Raw genomic sequence first — 13,549 nt, 5'->3', positions numbered from 1 at the left:
ATTTATTTATTTATTTTTGGCTGTGTTGGGTCTTCGTTTCTGTGCGAGGGCTTTCTCCAGTTGTGGCGAGCGGGGGCCACTCTTCATCACAGTGCGTGGGCCTCTCACTGTCGTGGCCTCTCTCGTTGCGGAGCACAAGCTCCAGACACGCAGGCTCAGTAGTTGTGGCTCACAGGCCTAGCCGCTCCGCGGCATGTGGGATCTTCCCGGACCGGGGCACGAACCCGTGTCCTCTGCATTGGCAGGCGGATTCTTAACCACTGCGCCACCAGGGAAGCCCCTGTTCCCAGTCTTTGATTCTTCCCGCTGAGGTGCCAGACATCATGCACAAGCCATCCCTGCTGCATGTTGTCTGAATTCATGTCTCACAGAAACTATGAGATAACACGATTATTCTTGTTTTAGGTTTTGTGAGGCAGCAATAAGTAACTAACAGTTTCTAAATACACAACTGTGTCAGCATCACCAATAAAAGAGTTCACATAAATCCATCCAACTGCAATACTCTTTAGTTCTCAGGGAGATTAGCACATTTGACGATTCTTCATGGATTACTTCTATTCATACTCCTTTAAGGATTAATCTAGTCATCTGGAAACAGTAAACTGTCTTGATGATCTCCATGTGAACCAACCCTTGCCCCAATAACATTATCTTCATCAATCATTCTAATTTAAATTAAAAAAAAAAATTCTTCGAAGAGCAAGATCAAGTCTCAAGGCTAAAAAAGAGCAAAAATAAAAACAAAATATGTAACTGAAGTTTTGTCATCTGCCCCCAGAGATGGCTTTGCTTTCATTTCCTTGCACCCAAGAAGACAACACAGAACAAAATTTCAGCAATGCTAATTTTAATCTTTCTGAACCCAAATATATCCCCTTAGAATTCCTTGGGAGATTATGACTATGCCATTAAGCACTTTAAATACTGACTTTTCCAACTGCTTGATCTCTTCACGTTTCTGCCCAGACTCTGGGGTTGTAAAAAACTAAAAAAAATTTAGATAAAACAAAATTTCCCAGGGGCTTCCTTCCAGTCCAACTTCGTTCCCCCAAGGCTATTTATTTACTTATATGATCATTCTCTCTCCAGTGACTTTTTTTTTTTTAAGCTAATTTATTTATTTATTTATTTATTTATTTATTTATTTATTTATTTATTTATTTATTTATGGCTGTGTTGGGTCTTCGTTTCTGTGCGAAGGGCTTTCTCTAGCTGCGGCAAGTGGGGGCCACTCTTCATCGCGGTGCGCGGGCCTCTCACCATCGCGGCCTCTCTTGTTGAGGAGCACAGGCTCCAGATGCACAGGCTCAGCAATTGTGGCTCACGGGCCCAGTCGCTCTGCTGCATGTGGGATCTTCCCAGACCAGGGCTCGAACCCGTGTCCCCTGCATTGGCAGGCAGATTCTCAACCACTGCGCCACCAGGGAAGCCCCCAGTGACTTTATTTATTTATATTTTTTTGGCCGTGCCACACAGCACATGGGATTTCAGTTCCCCGACCAGGGATTGAACGCGTGTCCCTGCAGTGGAAGTGTGGAGTCCTAACCAACCAATCCATTACTCCAGTGGGGTTATTTAAAATAAGGAAAAAGGGGGGTGGGGAGGGAGTAGGAAGAGAGCTTTCCTTTAAAGAAGAATTTCAGCTTAAAAAAAAAAAAAGAGTTAGAGAATCACTGTTCTTCAGTCTCTGCTCTTATATCTGATTTGGTAAGGTTCAGCAGTAGATGCTAAAACTGTTAGTTGAAAGACTGCTGGGGGCTTCCCTGGTGGCACAGTGGTTAAGAATCCGCCTGCCAATGCAGGGGACACGGGTTCAAGCTCTGGTCCGGGAAGATCCCACATGCCGCGGAGCAACTAAGCCCGTGTGCCACAACTACTGAGCCCGCGAGCCACAACTACTGAAGCCCGCATGCCTAGAGCCTGTGCTCCGCAACAAGAGAAGCCTCTGCGATGAGAAGCCGGCGCACTGCCACAAAGAGTAGCCCCTGCTCTCCGCAACTAGAGAGAGCCCACGCGTGTAGCAACAAAGACCCAACGCAGCCAAAAATAAATAAGTTAAAAAAAAAAAAAAAGAAATGTTGGGTTGTTGGGAGATAAGAGACTCATATAGCCTGGAAGAACTGTTCAACAGATTACTTACCAATTTTGCTGCATAAGGAGAAATGTACTTCTACAATGGAGAGACTGTCAGTTATTACCTGATCAAACGTTTTATCATGAATAGCAAAGCAACCTGACATTATGTGCCTCATGACATTAAGTATTAGGAAGTACATGACATCACCTATGCAGCAACTTGTCAAAAATGCTTACCCTAAATCTAATCAAGCCTCTAGACGTGTGCTATTCAATATGGTAGCCACTATCCACATGTAGCTACTGAACTTAAAATATGCCTAGTATGACTAAGGAACTGAATTTTAAATTTTATTTAATTTTCATTAATTTAAATAGGCATATATGGCTAGTGGCTACCACACTGAACACTGCAGATATAGAACACTTCCATCACTTCAGAATATTCCACTGGACAACACTGCTCTAGACTAAGTTGCTGGAAATACAGAGGATAAGGAAATAAGTTAAAAGACACCTGGAAGAAACAATCAAACAAAACCATAATATGAGACATTCTATCAGACAATGATCCTGGACTCTTTTAAAAAGTCAGCATCATGGTGAGCAGGGTGTGAAAAGGCTGAGATTATGGTTCTATTTATTGTATAAATGTATCTATATCATATAGCCTGAAAAGACATACCTCCAATTGTAATGTGTGAGGAAACAAACAGATATAATAGACATTTCAGGATAGTTGGGGACATTTGAATACGGAGTAAATATTAGACGATGTTATGGAATTATTATGAATTTTCTTAGGTGCGACAATGGTATATAGTTATGTAGAGGACTGGCCTTATCCTAAAGGGATGCATGCTAAATAAAGAACAGAACTTAGAGGTAGTGTGCCATGATAGCTACAACTTATTTTCAAATGGAATGGCAAAAAATAGGGTATGGATATAAACACAGAGAGATAAAGCAAATATGCAACAAGTCAACAGATATTATACCTAGAAGAAGGTATACAGTGTTTGTTTCACTCTTTTAAAATATCACTTACATGTTTGTAAAATATCTTAATTAAATAGTTGGAGAAAAAATAATCAGCCAAGGAACTATGGTAACATACCATCATCTTTGTACTGTCTGGCTTTTCATTCTGCTAGGAGCATGTATTACTTTTATAATCAGAAAAATGGTGAGCTGAAGTAGTCACCAGCTTAATTACTTAAGTAATCAAACTGGCTACACTAATAGCATCACTAAATGCTAGAGTGAGCACTTAAAAGCCCTCAGAATAAGAGTCCTGTTCAGATTATATTGTTTCTATTCTTAATATTAAAATTTTTACAAATAGCTCTAATGGAAATTCCTAGTCAAAAACACCTGTGTAGGACTTCCCTGGTGGTGCAGTGCCACCTGCCAATGCAGGGGACACGGGTTCAATCCCTGGTCCAGGAAGATCCTACATGCCGCAGAGCAACTAAGCCCATGCACCACAACTACTGAGCCTGCGCACCACAACTACTGAAGCCCGTGCGCCTAGAGCCTGTGCTCCGCAACGAGAAGCCACTGCAATGAGAAGCCCACGCACTGCAATGAAGAGTAGCCCCCACTTGCCACAACTAAAGAAACCCCATGCGCAGCAACGAAGACCCAATACAGCCAAAAATAAAATAAATAAATAAATAATAAACTTTAAAAAAAAAAGCACCTGTGTATTTAAACAAGGTCAATAACATAAATATGTAATACCATTTTGAATAACACTTTTCATAAAGCCAAAAGTATCCATTAAGTATTTTTACAAAAGCCGAAATGACAGTCACTAAAAATTCTCAATCATTTTAAGGTTGACTCCAGAAGTCATCGTGGAAGTACCCTAGGAGTAGCCATTTACCATTTCCAGGCAGCCTAGGAGCAGAGAGGAGTGCTCCTCTGAAAGGAGAGAGAGGCCTCCCTTGCTCTGGGGCCAGAGTTGAATTACATTCTCGGTCATGTGAGCACAGAGCAAAAACTGAGCACAGGGATTATCACAGCTGCCTCAGCCAAGCCCTTCACTGAAGGCAGTGTCTATGCCAAGGTCTCCTTTCATCCCTGAACTGTAACTGAGAGGAAAGGCCCTTTCTAAGTTCTCAGCTGCCAGAAACAGGAGATTCAATACGGATTTACTTAAGGGCCTTTGCCAGAGATCCGCGGGATTCAATCTGTACTCTAACATAAAACGGCCTCACACCAACGGCCTTCCATCTAAGACATGGTATGTTTTCTCTGATCATTTTATATATTCAAAATGACTTTTTCTAAGGAAAAGCTCTTAACTTCTTTTGCTATATTTTTGTGTATATGCTTTTCTAGGACCACAGAATAAACATGTTGCCACACACAAACATGTATCCCCATGTTAGGTGAACAAAGGCTTTCCTGAAATGTTTTACCACTGAGCCACATTTCCCATTAAATTCTTAAAAAAGAATAAATTACCAGAATAAGATAATTAAATATAATGCATTAAGAGACATGATTCTTACATTTTATAATGCTTTGATCAAAGAAGCTAAAAATATCTTTTTACCAAGTAAAAATAAAGACATGGTAGTACTTATAAAAACACCATTTTTCTTGGGGAAAGTGGCATCCATCATTGTTGTACTTCGTGGTTTCTGCCTGAAGACTTTCAGTGTAGGTGGCAAATGATAAGTGTTTAAGCTTATTTTCTTCCAAACTTTTTATTTTGAAAAATTTTAACCATAGAAAAATCCTCTGCCTATTTTTGAAGCAATTTTTTAGAATTTATTATTATTATTAATTTTTTGGCACGTGGCTTGTGGGATCCTAGTTCCCTGGCTGGTATTGAACCTGGGCCCCCTGCAGTGGAAGCACAGAATCCAAATCACTGGACCACCAGGGAATTCCCTTAAATCAATTTTAAAGATAAATCTATAGGTGCATATAACATACATGTACATTATTATTAATAATTCATATTCACATGGTTTTAAAATTCCTTAAAAATTAAATAATAGAAATTCAGAAAATGCTACCTAAATAAAGCCTGCTTTTCAACAAACAAATGGGGTTGGTTTGTGATCTCTCTTGATTTACAGTAATTTACATCTGGATATATTTTCTCATATTAACATTTCTATTAAACATTGCAATATTCCCAAGGTTAAAAACCTTTATTTGCCTTCATTTATCATTTAGGAGACTAAAAAATAAAACTATCTTCTTCCAAGAGCTTGGAGCTTCTCAGTTTACAGTTCAAAATAAAGTAAAAATCTGCAAAACAGATCATCCACCTAATTAAGAACACATCTTTTGGTTGTTTTCCATTATGAGCCTTTTAGTATTACTACTGCTGTTGTTTTAATCTACTAGGCATATATTATTTGACTGACATTTTAAAAACGAATTTTAAAAATTAGTTGCTTATGTTGAAAGATCAGGGGATCTCACATAAGAATCCGGCTTTCGGGGCTTCCCTGGTGGCGCAGTGGTTAAGAATCCCCCTGCCAATGCAGGGGACATGGGTTCGAGCCCTGGTCCGGGAAGATCCCACATGCCGCGGAGCAACTAAGCCCGTGTGCCACAACTATTGAGCCTGCGCTCTAGAGCCCGCGAGCCACAGCTACTGAAGCCCGCGGGCCTAGACCCCGTGCTCCGCAACAAGAGAAGCCACCGCAGTGAGAAGCCCGCTCACTGCAACAAAGAGTGGCCCCTGCTCACCGCAACTAGAGAAAGCTCGCGCGTAGCAACGAAGACCCAACGCAGCCAAAAATAAAATAAATTTATAAAAATATATATATATTAAAAAAAAAATCCAGCTTTCATGCTTCTCTTAAAACATCAGAGTCAAACTGCGTCTTAATTGCCACATGAAAACTACCGGCTAGGCCTGAAGAGGACCGTCTCTGGTCTAGGGTAGGCTCTCCCCACTTTACCAGAGCTACACCCACCGTCAACTGCCTGACAGCTTCCCTACAAGCTTATGAGCTGGAGACCCCTGGTCTACATTATTTCTCCCTGTTTTATTTATCATGTTGAAATGACTGAAATTATTCTTAATATATTATGATATATATTTTGTGGTTAAAGTTCTAAATTAAAAAAAAATTAATGTATTTCCCTAATAAATTCTGTGATACACTATCCCCACCTTCTATTCATAACTGTTTAGGCTGGGCCAAAAAGTAAAGATGAAAATACAACACAGTCACACAGAGCCTTCACTTTATTCTCCACTCCAAACAGAGTCAAACACTATGAGCTAAAAAAAGGCTGACAAAACTGTATTTCAAATTATTCCCAAGTAGTCACAGGCTTTTCTTTTTTTTTAATCTTTTTTTTTTCATTTTCATTTATTTATTTATGGCTGTGTTGGGTCTTCGTTTCTGTGCGAGGGCTTTCTCTAGTTGCGGCAAGTGGGGGCCACTCTTCATCACGGTGCGCAGGCCTCTCACTATCGCGGCCTCTTTTGTTGCGGAGCACAGGCTCCAGACGCGCAGGCTCAGTAATTGTGGCTTACGGGCCTAGTTGCTCCGCGGCACGTGGGATCTTCCTAGACCAGGGCTCGAACCCATGTCCCCTGCATTGGCAGGCAGATTCTCAACCACTGCGCCACCAGGGAAGCTCAGTCACAGGATTTTCAAATGTTCTACTTGTATATAACAAGAGAAATGAAACACTGTTCCCTGTCAGAGACAGTTCTGAGATACCAACGGGAGCCTTCTGGTTGCTATGTTACATAAAAAAGAAAGTACAACCTTTTTTTTTTTTTTTTTTTTTTTTGCAGGGACAGGGAACACATAGTACAGGAATTGGGATAAGAAGATATAGATTTTAAAAATAAAGTTCACTATGGCATTTTCCATGTTCTTATCTGAAAATACAAATGAGATCAAGAAGGGTTACAATAAATTCTTGATAGGCTGACGTAAATAAGATTAGTAAGGCTAGGGATAATCAGGAAGCAGTTCTGGGCTCAAGGCAACCATGATCCTTGATACTATATTAAAGCATCTAGATGTTCAAAAAACTATCTTAAATGAAGGTGAATTCAGTCAAACATGCTGTGAAATGTTTACATAAGACAGTGTATCAAAAACTTGACGGAATTCCCTCCTGGCGGTCCAATGGTTAAGACACCACGCTTCCACTGCAGGCAGCGCAGGTTCGATCCCTGGTCAGGGAAATATAAGAAGCCACGAGCTGCGCGGCGAGGCCAAAACAAAACAAAAAAACCCAAAAACTAGAGGGAGGGCAGCAAGGTACAGGGAAGTTTAAAGCGACATCACTGACTTGAAAAAATTTCCATGATGGTGAATTTATGTGGCAAAGCAACAGGTGGTAAGAGACAAAGGAGCAGCAGAGAAGTGTGATATTAGGACACAAGTGAGGAAGTCAGAGAACAAGTTCCTTTTTTTTTTTTTTAAAGCTAGGCCTATGTCACAGGTTAATTATCAGGCTGCCTACAAAAACTTTATAATTTATATGCTAGAAATGGATATGGATATGGACCTTGTCCAGACATGAGGCAGCAGATAAAAGGAACTGGCATTTGGCCACACTCTCAGTTATCACTGGCTACATTTCTCTAAAGGCAGAAGGTACCCATTTTTGTCACCCTTGAAGAGAATCCAGTTGAAGTTTGCACATAATTTTTTCCTGTTTCTGTTTTCAGATGTACTGTATCTTTGTGATAACATTCTTGGTTTGGCTGAGGTGAGAATGGATGAAAGAAATGGAAACATAACAGTTGAACAGAAGACAGAACAGTTTCAGATCCAGCTTCTCTTTCTTCCCTGTCAGCCAGCAGTTTTACCTTTCCCATTGAATTAGCAAGAAAGAACAGCTCTGAAAACCACACAAAGAAGTGCTTTTCTTTTTTATTACTGAGAGAGCATCACATGGCTGGCTCATACTAGCCTTTGCTAGAGATGCACTGTTACCAAGGCCCATGGCCAGTCCTGGGAGAAAGCCTCATCCCTTTGAGGGGTCACTACAACAGGACTTTAACTAGAAGCAGCTAAAAAATGGAAGCTAGTTTCCAAAAGGGAATTTCAGCCCTTTAAAGATTTTGGTTTTTTTTTTTGATGTGGACCATTTTTAAAGTCTTTACTGAATTTGTTACAATATTGTTTCTGTTTTATGTTTTGGTTTTTTGGCCGAGAGGCACGTGGGATCTTAGCTCCCTGACTAGGGATAGAACCCACGCCCCCTGCATTGGAAGGTGAAGTCTTAACCACTGGACTGCCACGGAAGTTCAGCCCTTTAAATGTGACTGGTAATGTTTCAAGTGCTACAGATTTATCTGTTTCTGAGATTCAGCCAATATGCTAAAAGTTTTAAGCTGGGTTGAACAAAGCTTCAGAACAGGTTGAGTTTTATGGTATCTGGGACTGACAATGCCATGATAAACTACTTAATAACCTCATTCCATCCACGTTTATACAGAAAATTTTTCTAGTAACAAATATATGTTCAATGTAGAAAACTTGATGATCTAAGAGCTAACCCAAAGATAACCACTGTGAACATCTGATGGGCATTCTTTCAAAGCATTAGGAGTGTGGGTGCTAAGACTAGATGTTCTGGATTCAAATCTTACCTTGAGCACTTGAGCACATTTAGCTGGGCACAATTTGTCCTGGCGTGCCAGGACAAATTACTTGATCTCACTGAATCTCAACCCATAAAACGTAGATAATAACAGTTCCTACCTCATTGGATCTGGTGAGGAAATGAGGCGACATATGCAAAACCCTTAAACACAGCTTGGCACATAGTAAGTGTACAAGTAGTGTTATCTGTTCTTTCTGTACAAATAGACACACATATTTCTTCCCCACTAAATGGTTTTCTATCATAAATACTGTTTCATAACCTGCTTTGATCACTTAGGAATGTGCTGCAAATATTTTCCTGTGTTATTAAATATCTTTTTACTACATACACAGGACCATTGGTACAGCTGCTGCAGGCAGTACTTAAGCACAGGCTGTCATGTTTTATAGCACATGACCTTGCCACTCTGAGCTCAGTTAGAGGAATAAGAAACCAGCAACTGATGCAAAGGTAAAGCAGACATCTTCAAAATGGCTAGAAACTGATGTGGCCTGGCAGCTCTAAAGGTTGTTAAGTAGGCAAAACCAATCAAGTCCTCTCTTAGGAAGGCTGAATGTGAGATACACAGACAGAGTGAGTCAACAGACAGGTTAGTGATGCACAAGGGAGGAAAAACACCAAACAAAAAGTGGTAAGCTGGGACTTCCCTGGTGGCGCAGTGGTTGAGAATCTGCCTGCCAATTCAGGGGACACGGGTTCGAGCCCTGGTCCGGGAAGATCCCACATGCCGCGGAGCAACTAAGCCCGTGCGCCACAACTACTGAGCCCACGTGCTACAACTACTGAGCCTGCGCTCTAGAGCCTATGTGCCACAACTGCTGAGCCCTCGCACCTAGAGCCCGTGCTCTGCAACAAGAGAAGCCACCGCTATGAGAAGCCCATGCACCGCAATGAAGAGTAGCCCCCGCTTGCTGCAACTAGAGAAAGCCCGCGTGCAGCAATGAAGACCCAACGCAGCCAAAAATAAATAAATAATATAAATTAAAAAAAAAAAAAAGTGGTAAGCAGAAGCCGGGAGGCTAAGAAGACATTAGAAAGGCAGCGCTCCACAGTGGAAGAGGGGCTGGGCCTCTGGTATGGTGACCAGGCTCTTGAGCTACAGTGCGTTCCCACCATCCATCTACCCACTGCGAGCAAGGCCTGCCTGTGCTCTGTGACCTAAGTTTCCAGTTCTGCACAGCCTGGCTGGGCAGCTGCTGTGATACTGCCATATTCTTCTCCCTCAATTAACTGAGGGACCTGTAGATGTTATGTCTACTCCTGACAACCCAAAAGGGCCTACCTCAACTGCATTTATGTGGCTGCTCTAGCGGTCACGCCAAAAACTGCAACACTTATTTTGTTCAGCACTTGTTATGTGTTAAGCACTGGGGATTCAACAGTGAGCAAGAAAGAATGGTACCTGGCTACACAGAGTGTAAAGTCTAGCACAGAAGACAACTAGACAAGTGATATGAATAAAACATGATAAATACGATGCTAGAAGTACAGACTGCAATGGAAACACATATGGAGAACAAGTCTGCAGGGAGGAATCATGAAGACTACATGGAGGAAGAGACCTTCAGGGTGAAGCACAAAGTTAGCCTAGTGTGCCAGATACTACAGATGGCTCACTCAGTACCCATCACCACCCACGTGGATTCCATGACCGCTAGCCAGCCTTGTGAAGTTACAGTCTCGACTGAGCTGCAGTGAACTGGATCGGCCTTTCCTAACAGGCCACCCCTGAGTCCTGGCCTCATTTAACAGGAAAGGTGAAGGAGACCAGACATATTTTATGATTTTGTAATGTTTAAAAGAATTTGGCCTATTAGATGGTAACCTCGACTCTGAAAGTATAACTGAATAACTTATTTCTGACTTGTGATTTTAAGTTGAAAATCTTAGTAAGTTTATATACATTATGGGAATATTTAATATTCATCTTATTTATAAGTTTAATACATGACATTCACAGGACTTTTTGCTGAAGAGCCTCATAAGATTTTCATTTTTTTAAAGTCAGACAACTGACATTCTTTAAAAAACAATCAAATTAATTAAATTTATAAATGTAATTTGAAACATCTAAAAGTCTTCAATGAACTGGCCTAGGCATTATCCAAAGGCCCCTTAAAAATGACATTATCCAAAGGCCCCTTAAAAATCTCCTATGCTTATAAATATAGCAATCAGATCTGCAAGCATTAGGAAAGAACAAAGTTTTTGAATGTGTGCTTTTAAAAAGTCATTAACATTTTGAAAACATTTTGAAAACATTTGAAAAACATTAAATAAACCCCTGAACAGTGGTTTCTGCTTCCAAAAGTTACCCTTCAAGGACAATAAAAAACATCTACTTACATCCTCTCTGATTTAAGTCTTATTCTCTGTTGATAGACGTGGAATTAGAAAAGCCACCCCCTCCATTTTATTTTGATGTAAGCCACGGAAATGTTTGTCTTTATAATGACACATTTCTCTAATTTATACTGTTTGTACGAATACTTGGTTTATTTGGTACCTTATTCTTTATCCTCTCAATAATGCTGGAATAAAGAACAGGGTATGGTATGACTCTTGACTGGAGAGTAAAAACTTTGCTCAAAGTCAGGCAGGATTCTTCAGGGCTGAGAATGGCAGGCAGGGTTTAATTTCAAGCTTGGGATTCCCTTTAAGACAGGAGGTAGATAAGATATTGACCATATGAAAAGTATACTTTAATTATCTGTGCTGCATTGTTCACCTTCTCATGTCCCAACTCCACTTTATTCTCCACTCTATTCCCCCTTTTACCTACTGAAGGATGGTATGTAATTTCCAGGAAACAAAAGGGTAACCCTATATCCTTTTCAACTCCCTCACCGTACTTCCTATTGCAATCATCTAGTTTTCTACATCTTAGTTGCACTTATATAACCCAAGGACAATTCGACTGTAGCACTCAACGAAACAATAGTAACAACAATGGGTATAAGTTTTCCTGAGACAGACGCCAAATCCAAATGTGCTCTACAGAGGTAAAGCTGTCACACTTCCCCCAAAACTTCTAAACCAGGCAGCAAGTTTTGCCCAAGGTCTCTGAACTTTTTACTTCCTCTCTATTCTAGAACCATCAGTCTATTTCAGGTCTTCCAACAACCTGTCTGAATCCACAGAGCCGCAGTAACTCTGTCAAACATCACTTTTGCCTTAGGTGCCTCCGAACTCACAGAAGCCAACTGGATTGAAATCAAAATTATGTAGCTTAGGTCCACCAACTGGCCCTACCACACTTATTTGAATAGTCAAACCTTTGAGATCCTCCAGAAAGAACTCTGATAATTTCCAATTGGGGTATTTCTCCAGGACTTTTATGTTCCATCTGTCATAGAAGCATGTGTTAATTACTTTCTATTCACCCAGCTGTGTACTAGACACAAGAAGGGAGGAGTGAAAATAGGAAATATAATCTTTGTCCTCAGAGGTTAAAATCTAGTTATAGATACCCAGATATATGATAAAATGAGAGTGGCACGAGTCATCATAAGTTTGCAGGACTTCAGAGCAAGGAAAGAATTCCTCGGGTATTCCAAAGTAAAATTAGTCTAAGAAGACTTCAGCAAGGGCTTGACCAAAAAGAAATGCAGAATTTAGACTTTTTCTAAGCTCTACTTTATGTCCTTAGAATCAGTCTTAAGTCCCTTCTGGAACAAGGAAATGGATCTAAAAAGCCCTATGCAGCCAAGGCAAGTAAATGGGGGTGGTAAAATTTACACCACTGAGTTAGGACTCCTAAACGAGATTAGCATAAGCAGAGCAGAGCATGGTATTGCCACAAGAGGCTATGGAGAAACATTAGTTCCTTCCTCCTGGGTTTGAATTGCAACTTGTTTCTCAGTTTCCCCAACAAAATTGTAAGCCCTTGAAGTAAGGGAACCAAGATTTGACTTCTGACTGTTTATTCTAGAGTATCTAGTAAGATATACTGGGCATGGCCCAAGAACTCAATACATATATGTTGAATATCATGTGACCAAATAAAAAAGAAGATACTATTGTCTCTCAAGGTGCACCATTAACAACTTCTGGCTAACAGAACTATTGCTTTAGCCACTGCTCTATTGCCAGGACCCAGGGAGCACAGGAGAACAAGGGTTGCCTCCTCCTCACCCAAAGGTTAATGAGAATGAGCCATTAATACCAATACTGCTTACTCCTCTTATTTCTTAGGGCTGATGAACTATTTGATTCTTGATCTCCTGCCACAGGTAACAGAGGCAGTGTGGGAAGAGATCCATAGGAAATCACAAAGGACTGTCTGGTATAATCAGATACGGTCACTACTATGAGCCCTCCCCTTGCACAGAGTGCCTGATAAACATCACCATGTCACAACCTGATTGCCCCCTGAATCAAGGAGGCATGTGGTAACTGCTAAGTGCTTTCTTTCTGTGATCATGAGTCTGTTCATTCAGTGAGTGGTGATAAATTAAAGAACTACACAGACATGACAGGTTCATGATGACAAGGTACAGGCGTGCCCTTTGTTCACAGTGCATACCTCCTCACAGACTTCACGGACTGCTGCCACACTGGGCTCCTCCTCGGGCTCCATGCCTCCTCCAGGGACAATCCATCGGTCTGGATGGCGACTACTGCTCACGAGTAGCACCTGAAAGTCACAGAGGTCACATGGGTAGTTAAAAACTCAAAAAGACACATTCATACAAATTCAGAGTTTAAACACCACAAAAAAATACCTAAGATCCATTCTTTGTTGATACCTCTCCAAGTCACTTCTTGAAAAGTAGCTTTCATTTCTGTATGAAAAAGCAGACAATCTGCCTAGTAAAAGCAGAAGGGCATCTGAACCAGTGGCCATTATGTGTTC

At 40.9% G+C, this 13,549-nt stretch overlaps 1 protein-coding gene across 1 annotated transcript in view; it reads right to left on the bottom strand.

Moving 5' to 3' along the window:
• Nucleotides 1-13,549, bottom strand: part of NUDT3 (nudix hydrolase 3) — a 126,198-nt gene that overhangs the window by 38,136 nt on the left and 74,513 nt on the right. Inside the window, exon 2 of the mRNA XM_036867842.1 lies at nt 13,220-13,330. Within this exon, the coding sequence (XP_036723737.1) occupies nt 13,220-13,330 (111 nt within the window). The remainder of the gene's footprint in view (nt 1-13,219; nt 13,331-13,549) is intronic.

Source organism: Balaenoptera musculus, chromosome 11 (genome assembly GCF_009873245.2).
Source record: "Balaenoptera musculus isolate JJ_BM4_2016_0621 chromosome 11, mBalMus1.pri.v3, whole genome shotgun sequence".
Taxonomy (NCBI): Eukaryota; Metazoa; Chordata; class Mammalia; order Artiodactyla; family Balaenopteridae; genus Balaenoptera; species Balaenoptera musculus.
The sequence above is the reverse complement of the archived record's forward strand: the minus strand, read 5'-3'. Positions and strand labels throughout refer to the sequence as shown.